Source organism: Elaeis guineensis, unplaced genomic scaffold, assembly GCF_000442705.2.
Source record: "Elaeis guineensis isolate ETL-2024a unplaced genomic scaffold, EG11 Super_Scaffold_1000033, whole genome shotgun sequence".
In the NCBI taxonomy this organism is placed as follows: Eukaryota; Viridiplantae; Streptophyta; class Magnoliopsida; order Arecales; family Arecaceae; genus Elaeis; species Elaeis guineensis.
This window is the reverse complement of record NW_027332424.1, coordinates 6135402-6150681: the sequence shown is the minus strand read 5'-3', so window position 1 is coordinate 6150681 and position 15280 is coordinate 6135402. Positions and strand designations below refer to the sequence as shown.

Below are 15280 nucleotides of genomic sequence, written 5' to 3'. Positions count from 1 at the left end.
ATTGAACATGAATTTCAAATTTATGAAGATGCATCACCTAAATATTATAGCCAAGTATTTGAACAAAATGCATCATAAGTAGTTTGAAGATAAATTTGAAACTTGCTAAAGATTTGAAATTTGCTTATAAGTTCATTTGCTTGAAAAAAAAGTTCTTTGACACATGTACCCATTTGCTTAACAATTTACTTATTGCTCATTCTTTATTGCTTATTGCTCATTCTTTATTGCTTATTGCTCAATCTTGATTTATTGCTTATTGCTCAATCTTGATTTTGATTCTCTACTTCCCCTTTTTGACAGCATCAACTAAGATTCTCTACTCCCCTTTTTAAGGATATATTTTCCCTATTCCCCCTTTTTGATGAGATCAATTTTATTTCTTTAGCTCTCTTCTTTGATTGCTTATTTCTCTATTGCTTATTGTTTTACTCCCCATCAATATAGCAAACGTAAAAGATATACCAATTTGCTCATTTAGAAGATATTGCAATTCATAGTATTTCACAACACAAATATAAGTTATTTCTCATATCTCATAATTAAAAGCAATTCAATTTGATTACATTCATAGACATTCATTGAAGGTCAAAGTATCTATATATATATTCAAAAAGTGACTGAATACATAGGTGTTTCAATACATATGAGTCAACTTAAAGTACAAAATTCATGGATAGAAACTATCCAAGAGTCAATCAGTCAACACATTATATAGCCCACAAGATAGATCTTAGACAAAAACAAAAGAAATGACATACTACACTAGATCTAATAGATGTCATGGCTAGAAGGATCGGAGTCTGATGAATCAGAGATAGGGTGAGAAGACGTAGGATCATGTCCACGAGCTCGACCTCGATCGCATCTGCCTCGGCCATGGGTAGAGGTGCCAGCACGAGAAGAGGGGTGAGAAGATCCTGAAGGCTGAGAAGCTATGGACTGAGCTACGAGTGAGAGTTTGATGGTGTCCAGAAGATTCAAGGCTCTCGAAACAGACTGTAGCAGGGCACTGAACTGAGTGAAAGCATGTTCACTAGAGCCCCTGATCTCTCTCCTCAGAAAGTCAAAACCACTCTGTAAGACTCCTTGCAGTCTGGTCACCTCCGCAAATAGGTCTGAGACCTCTGTGATGTCTTCATGCAGCTATAGATGGGCTAGAGCTAACACTTGCCCCTGCAAGTCAAGTACTCTGCCAGTCAGTCTCAATATACAACCCTCAAGCTGCTCAATGCGTACTGACTGATCAGTAATCATCTGGAAAATAGTGAAAATATGAAGAATCAGTGTCTGATCAGATACATCCTGAGATGTCGATCCCTGTGCAAAAATTGAAGTACCAATTTGTCGAGATAGAATGGAGGCTACTCGCTGAGATATCATCTCAATCTGATCATCTGCCAATCTGAGCTCTGAAGGATGTGCTCTGCTGTCCGACTGCTGAACTGAAGTATGCCTCCTCGCAGACTCTGACGGGACAGCCTCGTGGTCAGAAACAAACTGAATATCTGGTGATATGCCCTGTGATCATAGAGGGGTGAGGATGGTCCTTCCTCCTCTACTCTATCCTCGACTCTCTCTTCCACACCTTTTGTCCAACCACCATCAGTTTTAGAAAATCCCATACGGTGCAATGTATGGCGGTTGATAGTGTCGGAGTGAGATAGCCTAGCTACTGCCCCCCCTCAAAGCTAACTCTGAACCTCCTAAATACAAAAGTGAAAGCCATTCCAAAAGGCAAGTGTGCCTTGGACCTATTCAAGGTCTCTCTCATAGCCTCAAACATCAATACTGGGAGGTTCAGGGGGGTTTGTGTAATCACATGATACATAATACAGATGTTTCGACCAGAAAGAAGATCATGTCTACCACTTCTAGGGAAAAATAATTTAGTTACCATATGGTGTAGCAGTCTCATCTCAATAGAAAGAATCTTTGCCTCTAATTTGTTCAGACTTCCAGTGAAGGATCTCCCTAAGATAACATTTATTCCTTCCTCTTTAACTGGGAGTTTTATGTTGGTATACCCCTCACAAGGTAAATGAAATATCTCCCCCAAAAGCACAGGATCTAGGCTAATGTCTACACCCTTCACTGTGGATTTCACTGTTTCATTGCTGTACCCCAAGTTTAGGTAAAACTCTCTGACAAGATCAACATATGTATTTTCTTTCAAGGAGTAGTAAAATTTCCAACCTTGGTCCTTAATCTTTGATCCGATAGTGAACCCTTCTTTTTCAAAAAATATGAAATCAATATTTTTTTTGGGCTCTACTTTCCTATCGGAGAGGGGAACCTTACTAGGACTGATTGGTGATCGGATTGTAGCTGGAGCTGAAGCAGGAGCAGGGTTTGAAGCAGAAGTGGTCTCAGTTGCTAGTCTCTTTCGGCGCACACTTTCCTCCAACCTGCGAACTAATTTCCTCCTCTGTGGAAGCTTCATCTTGGGAGCCATTTGCACAAGCAGGACTAGCACGAAACTTAGGAGAGCAAATGTGAGGGAGAGATGAAGGGTTTTATTTTGGTGGAAAGATAAGGATTTTGGAGAAGTGATGTGCCGATTTGGAGAAGACGGGTAGAGTCTAAGGTAAGCTCGAATCACTCCAAATAAAGAAGGAGAAGGGGAGGAACTTGGTTCCAAGAGGGCAATTTAGAGGGTGAGAGACGGTGGGAGAAGGATCTCGAGAGAAAACTTGGATTTGAGGAAGAAGAGAGGGAGACTTTTGGTTTGGTGGAAGGAAGAAGGTGGAGAGTTGGGTCGGCTCAAGGAGAGATTTCCAACAAAAAGAGAGCGCCCGAAGGATTTAGTCATTATTACAAGTTTACCCTAGGGTCGACCTTGGGGATCGACTCATGGCACAAAAAAATTCAAAAAAATGATGAAATAATTCAAAAAAATTTGAAACATCAGGAGAAGGATGTTTACCCAAAAATTAATTATGAGAATGATAATTTTGGACTTTTGAGCTCAAAAGAAAAGATGAGAATTAAGCTAAAAGGATTTTTGGTGGTGATATCTTGAAATCAGAGAGACACTTAAGCAGATGGATCAAGGATTTCTAGTTCTCTCTTAATTTCATAAAATCTATCTTCACTTAAGGCCTTGGTAAAGATGTCAGCTAATTATTTTTGAGTACAAACATAGTTAAGAATTATGTCTTTATTTTGGACATGTTCTTTCATGAAATGATGCCTAATTTCAATATATTTTGACCTAGAATGTTGAATTGGATTTTTAGTGAGATTTATAGCACTAGTGTTATCACATCTTATGGGAGTTTCATTAAGTTTGATACCAAAATCTTTGAGTTATTGCTTAATCCACAAGATTTGAGTACAACAACTTCTGACTGTAATGTATTCGGCCTCGGCCGTAGACAGTGCTACCAAATTTTATTTCTTGCTAAACCAAGAGATTAGGTTAACTCCAAGATATTGGCAAGTTTTACTAGTACTTTTTCTATCTAATCTACATCTAACAAAATCGACATCTGAATATCCTATTAAGTCAATTAATGAGTCCTTAGAATACCATAATCTTAGAGTTTGTGTACCATTTAAATATCTAAGGATTCTTTTAACTGCATTCAAGTGTGATTCTTTTGGATTTGATTGAAAGTGAGCACAAAAGAAAATACTAAACATAATATTAGGTCTACTAGCAGTTAAATATAATAGAGAACTAATCATGCCTCTATAAAATTTTAAGTCTACACTTTTACCTTCTTCGTTCTTGTCAAGCTTACATGATGGGCTCATGGATGTGCCAATTGATTTGGAGTTCTCCATTCCAAATCTTTTGAGTAATTCTCTTGTGTACTTGCTTTGGGTGATGGAGATTTCTTTCTTTGTTTGTTTGATTTGGAGTCCGAGGAAGAATGTAAGTTCTTCCATCATGCTCATCTCGAACTCTCCCTGCATGAGCTTTGCAAAATCTTGACAAAGAGTTTCATTAGTAGACCCAAAAATAATGTCATCAACATATATTTGTATAACTAATATATCATCTTGATTTCTTTTAATAAAAAGGGTTGTGTCTACATTTCCTCTTGAAAAATCATTATTAAGTAGAAATTTGCTTAGCCTTTCATACCAAGCTCTGGGTGCTTGTTTCAAACCATATAGAGCTTTATTTAATTTAAAAACATGATTAGGAAAAGCATGATTTTCAAAATCTGAGGGTTGTTCTACATAAACTTCTTCAGTAATATATCCATTTAAAAAAGTACTTTTGACATCCATTTGGAATAATTTAAATTTCATAAAGCAAGTATATACAAGTAGAAGTCTAATTGCCTGTAATCTAGCAACAGGTGCAAAAGTCTCAGCAAAATCAATTTCTTCTTCTTGATTATAATCTTTTGCAACCAATCTTGCTTTATTTCTTATTACATTTCCATGTTCATCCAATTTATTCCTATATACCCATTTTGTGTCAATTATTGAATAATTTTTAGGTCTTGATACTAAGGTCCATACATTATTTCTTTCAAATTGATTAAGTTCTTCTTGCATTGCATTAATCCAATTATAATCTTTTTCAGCTTCGTCTATAGTTTTAGGTTCAAGATGAGAGACAAAAGCAAAATGATTGAATGCATCTTTAAATGAAGAACGAGTTCTTACACCATGTGCAAGATCACCAATGATTAGTTTCTTGGGGTGATTATGATCATACCTCCATTCTTTGGGTAGATTATTTGTACCTTGAGGTTGTTCTTGTTGTTCTTCACCTTCCTCATCCTGTTTGTCTTCATGTTCTTCATCATCTTGAATTGTTGAATCTTTTAGAGTGATCTCCTTTATCCCTTCTATAAGAAAATCTGCATCATCAAAACCTTCATTCTTCCTTGAAGGAAGATCGTTAGTTTCATCAAAGACAACATGTATTGACTCCTCTACTACTAAGATTCTTTTGTTGAAAACTCTAAAGGCTTTACTAGAAGAGGAGTAATCAAGAAAAGTTACTTCATTGGATTTTGCATCAAATTTTTCTAATCTTTCTTTACCATTGTTTAACACAAAACATCGACAACCAAAAATATAAAAATATGCAATATTTGGTTTTCTTCCTTTCCAAAGCTCATAGGGAGTTTTCTTTAAAATTTGTCTAATTAAAGCATGATTTAATATATAACATGCCGTGTTAATTACTTCCGCCCAAAAGTATCTTGGAAGGTTGCTTTCACATAGCATGGTACGGGCCATTTCTTTAAGAGTTCTATTTTTCTTTTCTACTACCTCATTTTGTTGGGATGTCCTAGGTACTGAAAAGTTGTGGCCTATTTCTTTTTCATCATAAAACTTTTCAAAATCTTACTTTTCAAATTCGGTTTCATGATCACTTCGAATATTTTGAATTGGAAAACCTTTCTTATTTGTGACTTTTCGATAAAATTTAGAGAAAACTTGAAAAGTTTCATCTTTGTGTGCCAAAAAGAAAACCCATGTAAAATGAGAAAAATCATCAATAATTACAAAACCATATCATTTTCCTCCTAGACTAGTAGTTCTAGTTGGTCCAAATAAATTCATGTGCAATAGTTCTAATGGCCTAGAAGTTGAAACAATATTTTTAAATTTGAATGAAACTCTTGTTTGTTTACCTAGTCGGCATGCATCACAAATTCTATCCTTTTCAAAGTTCAATTTGGATAAACCAATAACCAATTCCTTCTTAATGAGTTTTGAAAGTGAATGCATGCTAATATATGCAAGCTTACGATGCCAAAGCCAACTAGTCTCATTAATCTTGACATTCAAGGATACTGGGCATTGCATGTTTATTTTGGATAGATCATTTCAAATCTACCATATAAACATTACCATGTCTATGCCTAATAAATTTAATGCCTTCATTAATAGGACTAGTTACAATGCAAATAGAAGATTCAAAAATAACTTTGTATCCTTTATCACAAAATTGACTGATGCTTAATAAATTATGTTTTAAACCATCTACTAATAAAATATTTTTAATATACTTGGAGAGAGTGATACCAATGTTACCTATACCGATGATCTTTTCTTTACCATTGTCTCCAAAGGTGACCATCCCTCTATTTTTAGCATCAAGTATGATGAATTGGGATTCATCACCAGTCATGTGTCTCGAGTATCCACTATCAAGATATCATTTTCGATTTACTCCTTGGGATGCTAGACACACCTGCAAGCAAAAGTCAAGTTTTTACTTTAGGTACCCAAGCTTTCTTGGGTCCTTTTTGGTTAGTCACGATGGTTCCTTTCGAAATCCATATTTTTTTTACATTAGAATTTATGGATTTGTTAGAGAGACAAGTGTATGACTTGTGATCTATTCTACCATATTTGAAGTAAGTAATTTTTGAGAACTTATTGTTTAAAGAGTTTACATAGATATTTTTTAGAAACTTTTGTTTCTTTAAGGAGTTGTAACCAAGACCAGCCTTATCATAAATGGCCTTTTGATTTTCAAGAATCATATTAAGTTTATTAGAACTTAAGGTGAATTTTTTAACTATTGATTTTAGCTTAGCAATTTCATTCTTTAAATTCAGATTTTCTTGAAACAGATAGATTTTTATTTGAAATGCTCTCATTTTATTTTAGTAAAGATTGATTCTTTGATCTTAACTCTTTGTTCTTTACCCCTAGCTTTTTAGTTCATCAATTAAATCATAAAAAGCTTCATGAAGTTTCTTCAAAAGTAAAGTCAATAGGAGTTGTAGAATTTACCTTATTTTATGTGCCATAAGGCACAAGTTGGCTTGTTCATTTGAGTCTTCTTCTTCGGAGCTTGACTCATCACTTCCACTCCAAGTAGCCATCATGGCCTTCTTCTTGTACTTCTTGAGACCCTTCTTCAGTTGTGGGCATTCAGACTTAAAGTGTCCCAATTTCTTGTATTCGTAGCAAATAAGGGGTTGGTCTTTATCCTTTTCTTTGCTATGTTCTCCTTTTATGGGTGGCCTCTTCCTCATTCCTTATTTTCTTTTCCTCAAAAATTTCTTAAACCTTCTAGTAATGAGAGTCATTTTTTCATCCTGCTCTTCATTTTTCGTATCATCAGTTTCTTCATCAAGTTGAGCCATGGATTTGAGGATGATTGTCCTCTTCTTTTTGACTTCTTCTTCTTGATGTTGTTTTATGCTCGCTCATGTGTCATCAGTGATCCTAGAAGCTCTTCCAAGGGTAGGATGTTCAGATCTTTGGCTTCTTGGATAGCGGTCACTTTAGCTTCTCAAGTTCTTGATAAGGACCTAAGAATCTTTCTCACGAGATCACTATTAGAATAAGACTTACCAAAACTTTTTAGACCATTTATAATATCAGTAAAATGAGTAAATATTTCAGTTATAGATTCATCATGCTCCATTTTAAAAAATTTATATTTATGTACAAGCATGTTAATTTTGGATTCCTTCACTTGATTAGTTCCTTCTAATCTATCTCATATTTTCTTAGCAGACATGCATGTTGAAATATGATTGAATTCATTAGTATCTAGAGCACAATACAAAATATTCATGGCTTTAGCATTTAGTTGAGCCATTTTCTTATCAACCTCATCCCATTCTTTTTCAGGTTTGGTTGATTCCACACTATCAATTATTTTAGTGGGTGTGTGCTCCATTTACTATGATACTCTACATATCATAGTCAAGAGCTTGAATAAAGATTTTTATCCGAGCTTTTCAATAGGTATAGTTTGACCCATTGAAAAATGGAGGTCAGTTTGTGGACTGCCCCTCGGCTAGAGAAGTGCCAACTTGAGTTGCCATAGATCTTTAGCTCTTTGATGGTTAAATTAAAGTAGGGCTAGAGCACTGAGCTCTGATACCACTTGTTGCCCAGCTATGCAACCCAAGAGGGGAGGGTGAATTAGGTTTTTAAAAATTTAAACTTAACTTACAATTATGAAGATTATTTAACAATGAGCAAGATAAGTATGGAGAGTGTAATTTATGTAAGGTGTAGAAGTTAGATGCAAGAATGCAAGAGGATAAAAAAATTTAAAAGGAGAGCAAATAAGCACAACACAAATAAGAAGATTTATAGTGGTTCGGTGCCAACCTTGCACCTACATCCACTCCCCAAGCTCCTACTTGAGAATTCAAATCCACTAAACTGTATTCAACCTGAATACAATCATCGAAACCTCTGACTCTAGCTATCCCAAGCCAGAACACTTATTTTTCGGATACAAGCCAATCCAATACAATCCGATTCAAGGTTTGGATCAACCTTTCCACTTTTTGAAATCCTTCCAAAACAAAAATAACAACTCAAAAAGAGTATTACAGTTAATTGCACAAAAATACAGATGAATCTCCTTTAATGAGCGAATAAAGCTTTAAATATACTTTACACAATTAGAAGGAAGCTCTTTCTGATTTTCTCAAGGTGGTTGGAGACTTGAATGAGCTCTTGAAGAGTTGGTGAACTTGAAATAAAAGCTTCTTGAGCTCTTTTAGTGGGCTCTTGCTTAGGATTGAAATGAATACTTGAAGAACCTTTTTCAAATCTTTTTCTCTTTTTTTTTTTATTTTCTCCTTTAAGTCCCTTTATATAACTTCAAATAATGGTGGAGAGTAATTTGAGCTAAAATAGAACCGTTAGAGCACATTAAATGAGCATTAAATGCAATCAATACAGATTAAAAACTAGCCGTTGCGAAAATTTTCTGTCACAGGGGTCGACTCATAGGGTCGACTCATGCTCATGGGTCAACTCATGGGGTCGACCTCTGTGGAAAAGAGCAAAAAATGACTGTTCTATAATTTTAGCCTGCAAAGTAGTAGAGGTCGACTAATGCCAAGGGATCGATCCATGGGGTCAACTCATAGAGTGTGCCAGTCAAAAAAAAATTTTGCGTGCCGTTCAGCCCTTCTAGCCATGAGTCGACTCATGGGATCGACTCAAAAATATAAACTTGATTTTCTTACAAAATACACTTCCAAAAATATTGAAATTGCCTCCAATAGATTGCACATCTTTTGTTCTTGCTCTTGAGGCTTCTGAATCAGGTTTTGATAAAATTATGATTTTACTCCTGAAATGCAATAAGTCTTTTTCCAAGCCAAAATCATTAGAAACCCCCTCAAATACTTTGTAATCATCAAAATCAATTCAAGGAGCAACACCTCAGAATCAGAAGATGAAGCTTTATGAGAAGGCGATGGTGTGAAAGATTGGACAAGACTCACTCTTGTATTTTCTTCTCACAAAACCTAAAGATGAAACCTAGAACCCACAGCTCACGTTTGAGAGGAAGAACACTTCCTCTGTTTCTCACGCACGGAAGCCAAACCCACTCTCAATTTTTTACATCCTCTTTCTCAAATTTCTCACACCAAAAATCACTTCTAATCTCACACAAAACTAATCCCCTTTTAAGGTTGGCATCCCATGAAAGATAAGGATAAGAATAATATAGTTTTGGTTCAAATTCAAGTGTTGATTGATCCTTAACACCAATTCAAATCAAATTTGAATTAAATTTTGAACTAAATTTTATTCTTATCTTATAAACTCAAATAGGGGTCAATAACAATAAAATAAAATAAAAAATCTCATGCAAAAATATTTTATGCATGGAGAAATATGGTGGCATGAAGAGGAGAGTCCAACTCAATTTGGACTCTAGATTTTCATTCAAATTGAAATCAATTTGAACTCAAATTTAAACCAACCAATTTCTAATTCAAACAAACTCAGATGAGGATGTGGAAAAGGCTTCTGGGTATGAGAAAAAATTATGTAAAATATTTTTCACATGAAGAATAAGAGGGTGCAGATAAAGGAGGTGCAAGAGATTCGAATTCAAATTATTTTTCTTATCTAATTAGATTCTTAACCCAACCAAATTATGTTAAACCCAATTGATCTATTAAATCTAATCTAATTAGGTAACAAATAATTTTAATTAAATTTTAATCAAATCAAAAATTAGTTGAGCTCAAGTCCTGATCATATCAGGAATCGAACACCCTTAGCGATTAGGTCATCTCATAACCTAATCGGGTCAAACTAAATTGAATCCAATTCAATTAGATTTGATCCAAACCTAAGTGCTCCATCAAATTAAGTTAATTAATAATCTTATTATTAATCAATCCTTTCATAATTCATCAATAATTAGTAAATTAATTTATTTCAACTTTTGCATAGGGTTAATCATCAATCGAATTGACTGTTTTATCCTGGAACGATTCTTAATTGTTGATCAGCCATATGATCAGTCAGAAACTTCTTTTGAGTGTGACCCCATAGGTTCAAACCTAAACTGATAGTATGAAAATAATCTTTCTATACTAATCAAAGTGACCATGTAGCAATGATATCCGACGTCCGGATAGGTCGAAAGATTGTAAAGCATCATTCAAGAATCTATTGGCATATGGTTACCGTATAATTCATCCCTTTGATCAAATGCTCAAGATAATTTAGGATTTAACTACCAACCCTGATATGGTTATCCACATTATATTTTAATTTTTAAAATTTATCTCATAGATTATTCCGGCCAAAGTTTTACTGAATTGAAATACACTGATATATTAACTCCCACATATTCGAAGGGGTCAATTCCATCTTGATTAACACACTGACTTCAAAAGTACTTGACTATACCCAGAAATCTTTCATCATTGAATTAAAATTTTAGATAGTCCAACATCAAAGCATAGTGAGTTGCTTGCAAGTCACCGTGGTGATCTCAGATCAGAGGGATACTTATACCCATATCCTTGGCGAGCTACTCTTGACAGCAGAGTGCTCAGTAATTGATCACGTTCAGTGAGATGTACTCCTACGTCTCACTTGCATGCTTTGCTAGTGTCTCCACACTCTTTGGTTAACAGGATAACCAACGTACATGGCACACAATGACCTATACTTGATATAGCTATCGTCCTAATAATAGTATATCATTTGGTCATAAACATAAGATTTAAGGACTAAATAATATATCATCCTATATCGAATCAAATTATCCTAAGGACTTCATCACATAACAGGAGTTCAAAATGAGATGTACATAGTGATGAGAAAATTAAATAATATTTATTAATTTAATAATTCATATACAATTATAATGATATGCACAACCATCAATAGGCTGACGATTGGCTTTAGGACATAATTTCCAACACTTAGGACTATTTTAAATTGATAAAAGAGAAATTATTATTTAGTCCTTAAATGAGTTCATAACCAAATGATATGCTATTATTAAGATGATAGACATGTCAAGTATAGGTCATTGTGTGCCATATAGGTTGGTTGTCTTCTTAACCAAGGAAAGTGGAGACACTGGTATGGCATGCAAGTGAAATATAGGAGTACATTTCATTGAAGGTGACCAACTCTGAAGCACTCTGCTGTCAAGAGTCACTTTGAAGGAATATGGATATAAGTGTCCCTCTGACCTAAGATCACCATTGTGACTTGCAAGCACTCATTGTGCTTTGATGCTAGACTATCTGAATTTTTGATTCAGGATCGAAAAATTTTTGGATACAATCAAGTATTTGTGAAGTCAGTGCATGAGTCAAAATAGAATTAACCACTTGAAAAGATTAGACAGAATGCTTTATATTTCAAGTTAGTAAGACCTTGGCCAGGACAATCCTTGTGATGAGTCATAAGATTTATTAGATTGAGGCACATAATGGATGTACTATTAAGAGTTGACAGTTTAAACTCTAAGTCATCCGAGCATCAAGGGTCAAAGAGATGAATTATAGAATAACTATACCCAAGTAGTTCTTGACTGTTGCTTTGCATACATTCGCCCTATCCACATGCTCTACCCCTCATCCATTCATAGTTGGTAGAAGTACCTCCAGAGGAAGAGAGTGTTGATGACATACTTCATCATGTACAACTCCTCCAGCTTCGACTATAGCACCATCGAAAAAGTCTCACCAAATACATGAATCACCACCTCATCCATTAGGTACAAATTGATGATACTCACCATCTACATCTATAACTGCTCTCAGGTCTTCTTGTCCATGGTGGTCGGCTTCTTCTCGTACAAGAGAGCGTCGATCAACCTGTATTGGATAAGCATGTCCTTCATCCCCACTTGCCATAAGAAAAATTACTTTTTCCATGTAATCGATTGATCTCCATCTTGATTGTGCTTGTCTTCTCCATCTTCTAATCTCAATCAACACCACCTCTGTCTAGATCATCTGATACCATTTGTCCATGATAATCAGGCTCTGATACCACTTGTTGGGGGGAGAAAGAAAGAAGAAAGAGAGAGAAATACTATAAACAATTCAAGGTATCATGGATTGGCCTCAAGTCTACCTCCACGGGGTGTGAAAGTTTTACTATGAGAGAAAAAAAAATTAAATAAATATAAAAAAAACTCACCACTCAACCCTTGTACAAAGATCTCTCAACAAGAAGCTACTGTTAGAAAATATGTCCTAAAGCCAATTATCTATCTGTAGATGATTGAACACTTTATAATTTGAACATGAATTATGAATAAATAAAAGTTATTTTTGGCAAGTTCATGATAAAAGTATATCTTTCTTTAAACTCTTGTGTTATGATAAAATCTTTAAAACTATAATATAATCAATAAAAAAAAATTTATCGAATAGTTCTTAAACTTATTTATGACCAAATGATACGTTATTAACAAGGACAATAACATTTATCGAGTATAGGTCGTTATGTACCATATGGATTGGTTGTCCTTTTAATCAAAGAGTGTGGAGATACTAGTATGGCATACAGTCAAGAAAGAGATTTACATGTCTCAGTCAGAAGAATTTGTCTCAAAAAAAAGAGCAAATCAAGTATGCAGGCTTAAAAAATTTATTTATAGATTAAAATAGACCTCAAGGAGTTGGAACATCTGCTTTTGATGTTACAGTCAAAGAGTTTGGCTTTATCAAAAATATGGATGAACCTTGTGTGTATACATGAAGACTAGTGGGAGTGCCATTATCTTCTTAGTTTTATATGTAGATGACATACTTCTCATTGGAAATGATATCCCAATGTTACAATCGATTAAGACATGGCTATCAAGTAAGTTTTTCATGAAGAATTTGGACGAAGCATCCTATATATTAGGTATAAAGATCTATAGGGATAGATCTAAGAGGATGTTAGGCTTGTCCCAGTTCAGGTACATAGATTTAATGTCGGTGCCTTTTTTAGCATTGATCGTTCTCGACTGGTTACAATGATTTGGTTGCATCGAGAAGGCACAATCACTCTATTGGCATCAGATGCCCGGAGGTAAAGATGGGGTTGGGTCTAATAACTATTAGGTAAGGGATCAAATGATAGCTTTATACTCGCTGGTGAATGGTGGGTCAGACTTAACTAAAGAATGTGCCAATAACTGTTAGGTGAGGCCATAAGACTTAGAGACCAAGTCGTTGCAATATGCTTGGAGAAGCATCTTGACAAAGAGTTGTCCACACATTGATATATGTGTCACCAATAACTGTTAGGTGAGGTGCCATACATCGATGAGACTGTAGCACCCACTAGAACCTATTATCAAGTTAGGATTTCATTTCTCCACCAGAGGAGTGTGAGAGATTCAAAAAAATTAGTGAAAGTCTTTTGTTTGTTTTTAAAGTTTTTAGAATAAACTATTACAAGTACAATCATCTAATTAAATTTTTACTCTCTATAATCAATTCTTCAGCTTCCAACACTTGAGCTCGAATCCTAGATATTAACCACTTAACCAAAATTAATTACATATTATAGCTCAAAAATCTAGAAATAGTTTTTAGCTTTTGGGAAATTAAATCATGATTCTTAATCAGGTTAACCCAATGTCATCAGTTTGTTCAATCCATGGTCAATGAGCTGTACTTGATAAATGGTTGAGCATTGATAATTAGGTTAAGTGTTATAAATTGAACTTCATAGTTGATGAAATTCAATATATGCATAAAGACATGTAGACCGCCAATGACATACTGATTCATCTGCAATAGTCATGAGATGTTAGAATCATATAGTGTATGAGATGTATGATGGGTAGTTTGTCCATGATTGATGATCTAGGACATTGAAGAGCTTGAAAGGCTCGACATGATCATACATAAGAAATTACTAATGGATTTGATCCTGTAATTTTTGATTCATACGGATAGTTTATAAAACTAATATATGAAAAAGTATTATAGCACTTTAATTGAATTGGTTGATATGCTGGTAACTAAAGGATCTTGAAAAGTTCAGAGGTATATACTTAGAGAACCTAAAAAAATATTTACGTGCCTTTAGAATGTATGTCGAATTGTTCAAAATTGATCTTATAATTTTTTTTTTCATTAGACTCTAGTGCATATTACGCACTTTAATATAGGGTCTAAGAAAGAAAGAAGACTGAGGGAAGGTGAAATGACCTTTTTGAGTCGGCAATGGTGCAAACATTGCACTGAGGCCATAAGTACCTAATCTCGATGATTACCATTTAGATTTAATTTTTATCATTTTTATAGTGATGCATTTGTAAACTTATTGAGCAAATAGTGAATGCCATTGATTTTGAGAGATCTAGAACCAAATAACCTAAAATATACAGATGGTTCTTTTAGCTAGGTCATGTATGAAAAGAAATAATTTATCGACTAGAGAAAATGAGCCTTTGGGCTCATTGACTGTTAAGTCATATCTAGTCTGTGAATCATCTCTTTGAGGATTAATGACCAAGCTGTCCTTTATGGGTTAAAAGAATAGGACCACTGAGATACTTGCCCTAGTACACATACGATGTGTATGACATATTTGATGAGCCAGACTAGGAGGTTGTCACTACTTTATCATCTTTATCGATGAGTATCATGGTATCAGTATGTATATGAGATACAAATCTAAAATATTTTAAAAAGTTTAAAGAATTCAGATGTGAAGTAGAAAAGATAAATTAAAAAAAATCCTAAAGATATTTTGATTAGATCGAAGATGCAATACCAAATTAGAAAATTTATCGATTATCTAAAGAGAATGACATAATTTCATGATGAAATTCTCCTTGTACACCTTAGCTCAATGATGTATATGTGAGGAGCGATGGCACTATATGAGATATGGTCCGGTCTATCATGAACATCACTAATTTAACTATTATTTCTTTAGGAGCAAGATTTAATTTTTAAAATTTAAATTAGATTTTCCCTAAAGTTAGTTTCACCATACCATAAAAAGTGGACAAGTTAGAGAAAAGGTCTGTAAAAGCTCATTTATGAGGTATCCCAAAAAGATTTGGGATGTCACTTTCTCTTCGCAGTAGTTCATAATGTGA

The 15280-nt window shown here is 34.5% G+C and overlaps 1 protein-coding gene across 1 annotated transcript in view; it reads left to right on the top strand.

Moving 5' to 3' along the window:
* The window catches only part of LOC140854527 (uncharacterized), a 53895-nt gene extending 41813 nt beyond the window's left edge, over positions 1-12082 (top strand). The window contains exon 3 of the mRNA XM_073250484.1: positions 11988-12082. Coding sequence (XP_073106585.1) covers positions 11988-12082 — 95 coding nt within the window. The remainder of the gene's footprint in view (positions 1-11987) is intronic.
* Positions 12083-15280: the final 3198 nt, after the last annotated feature.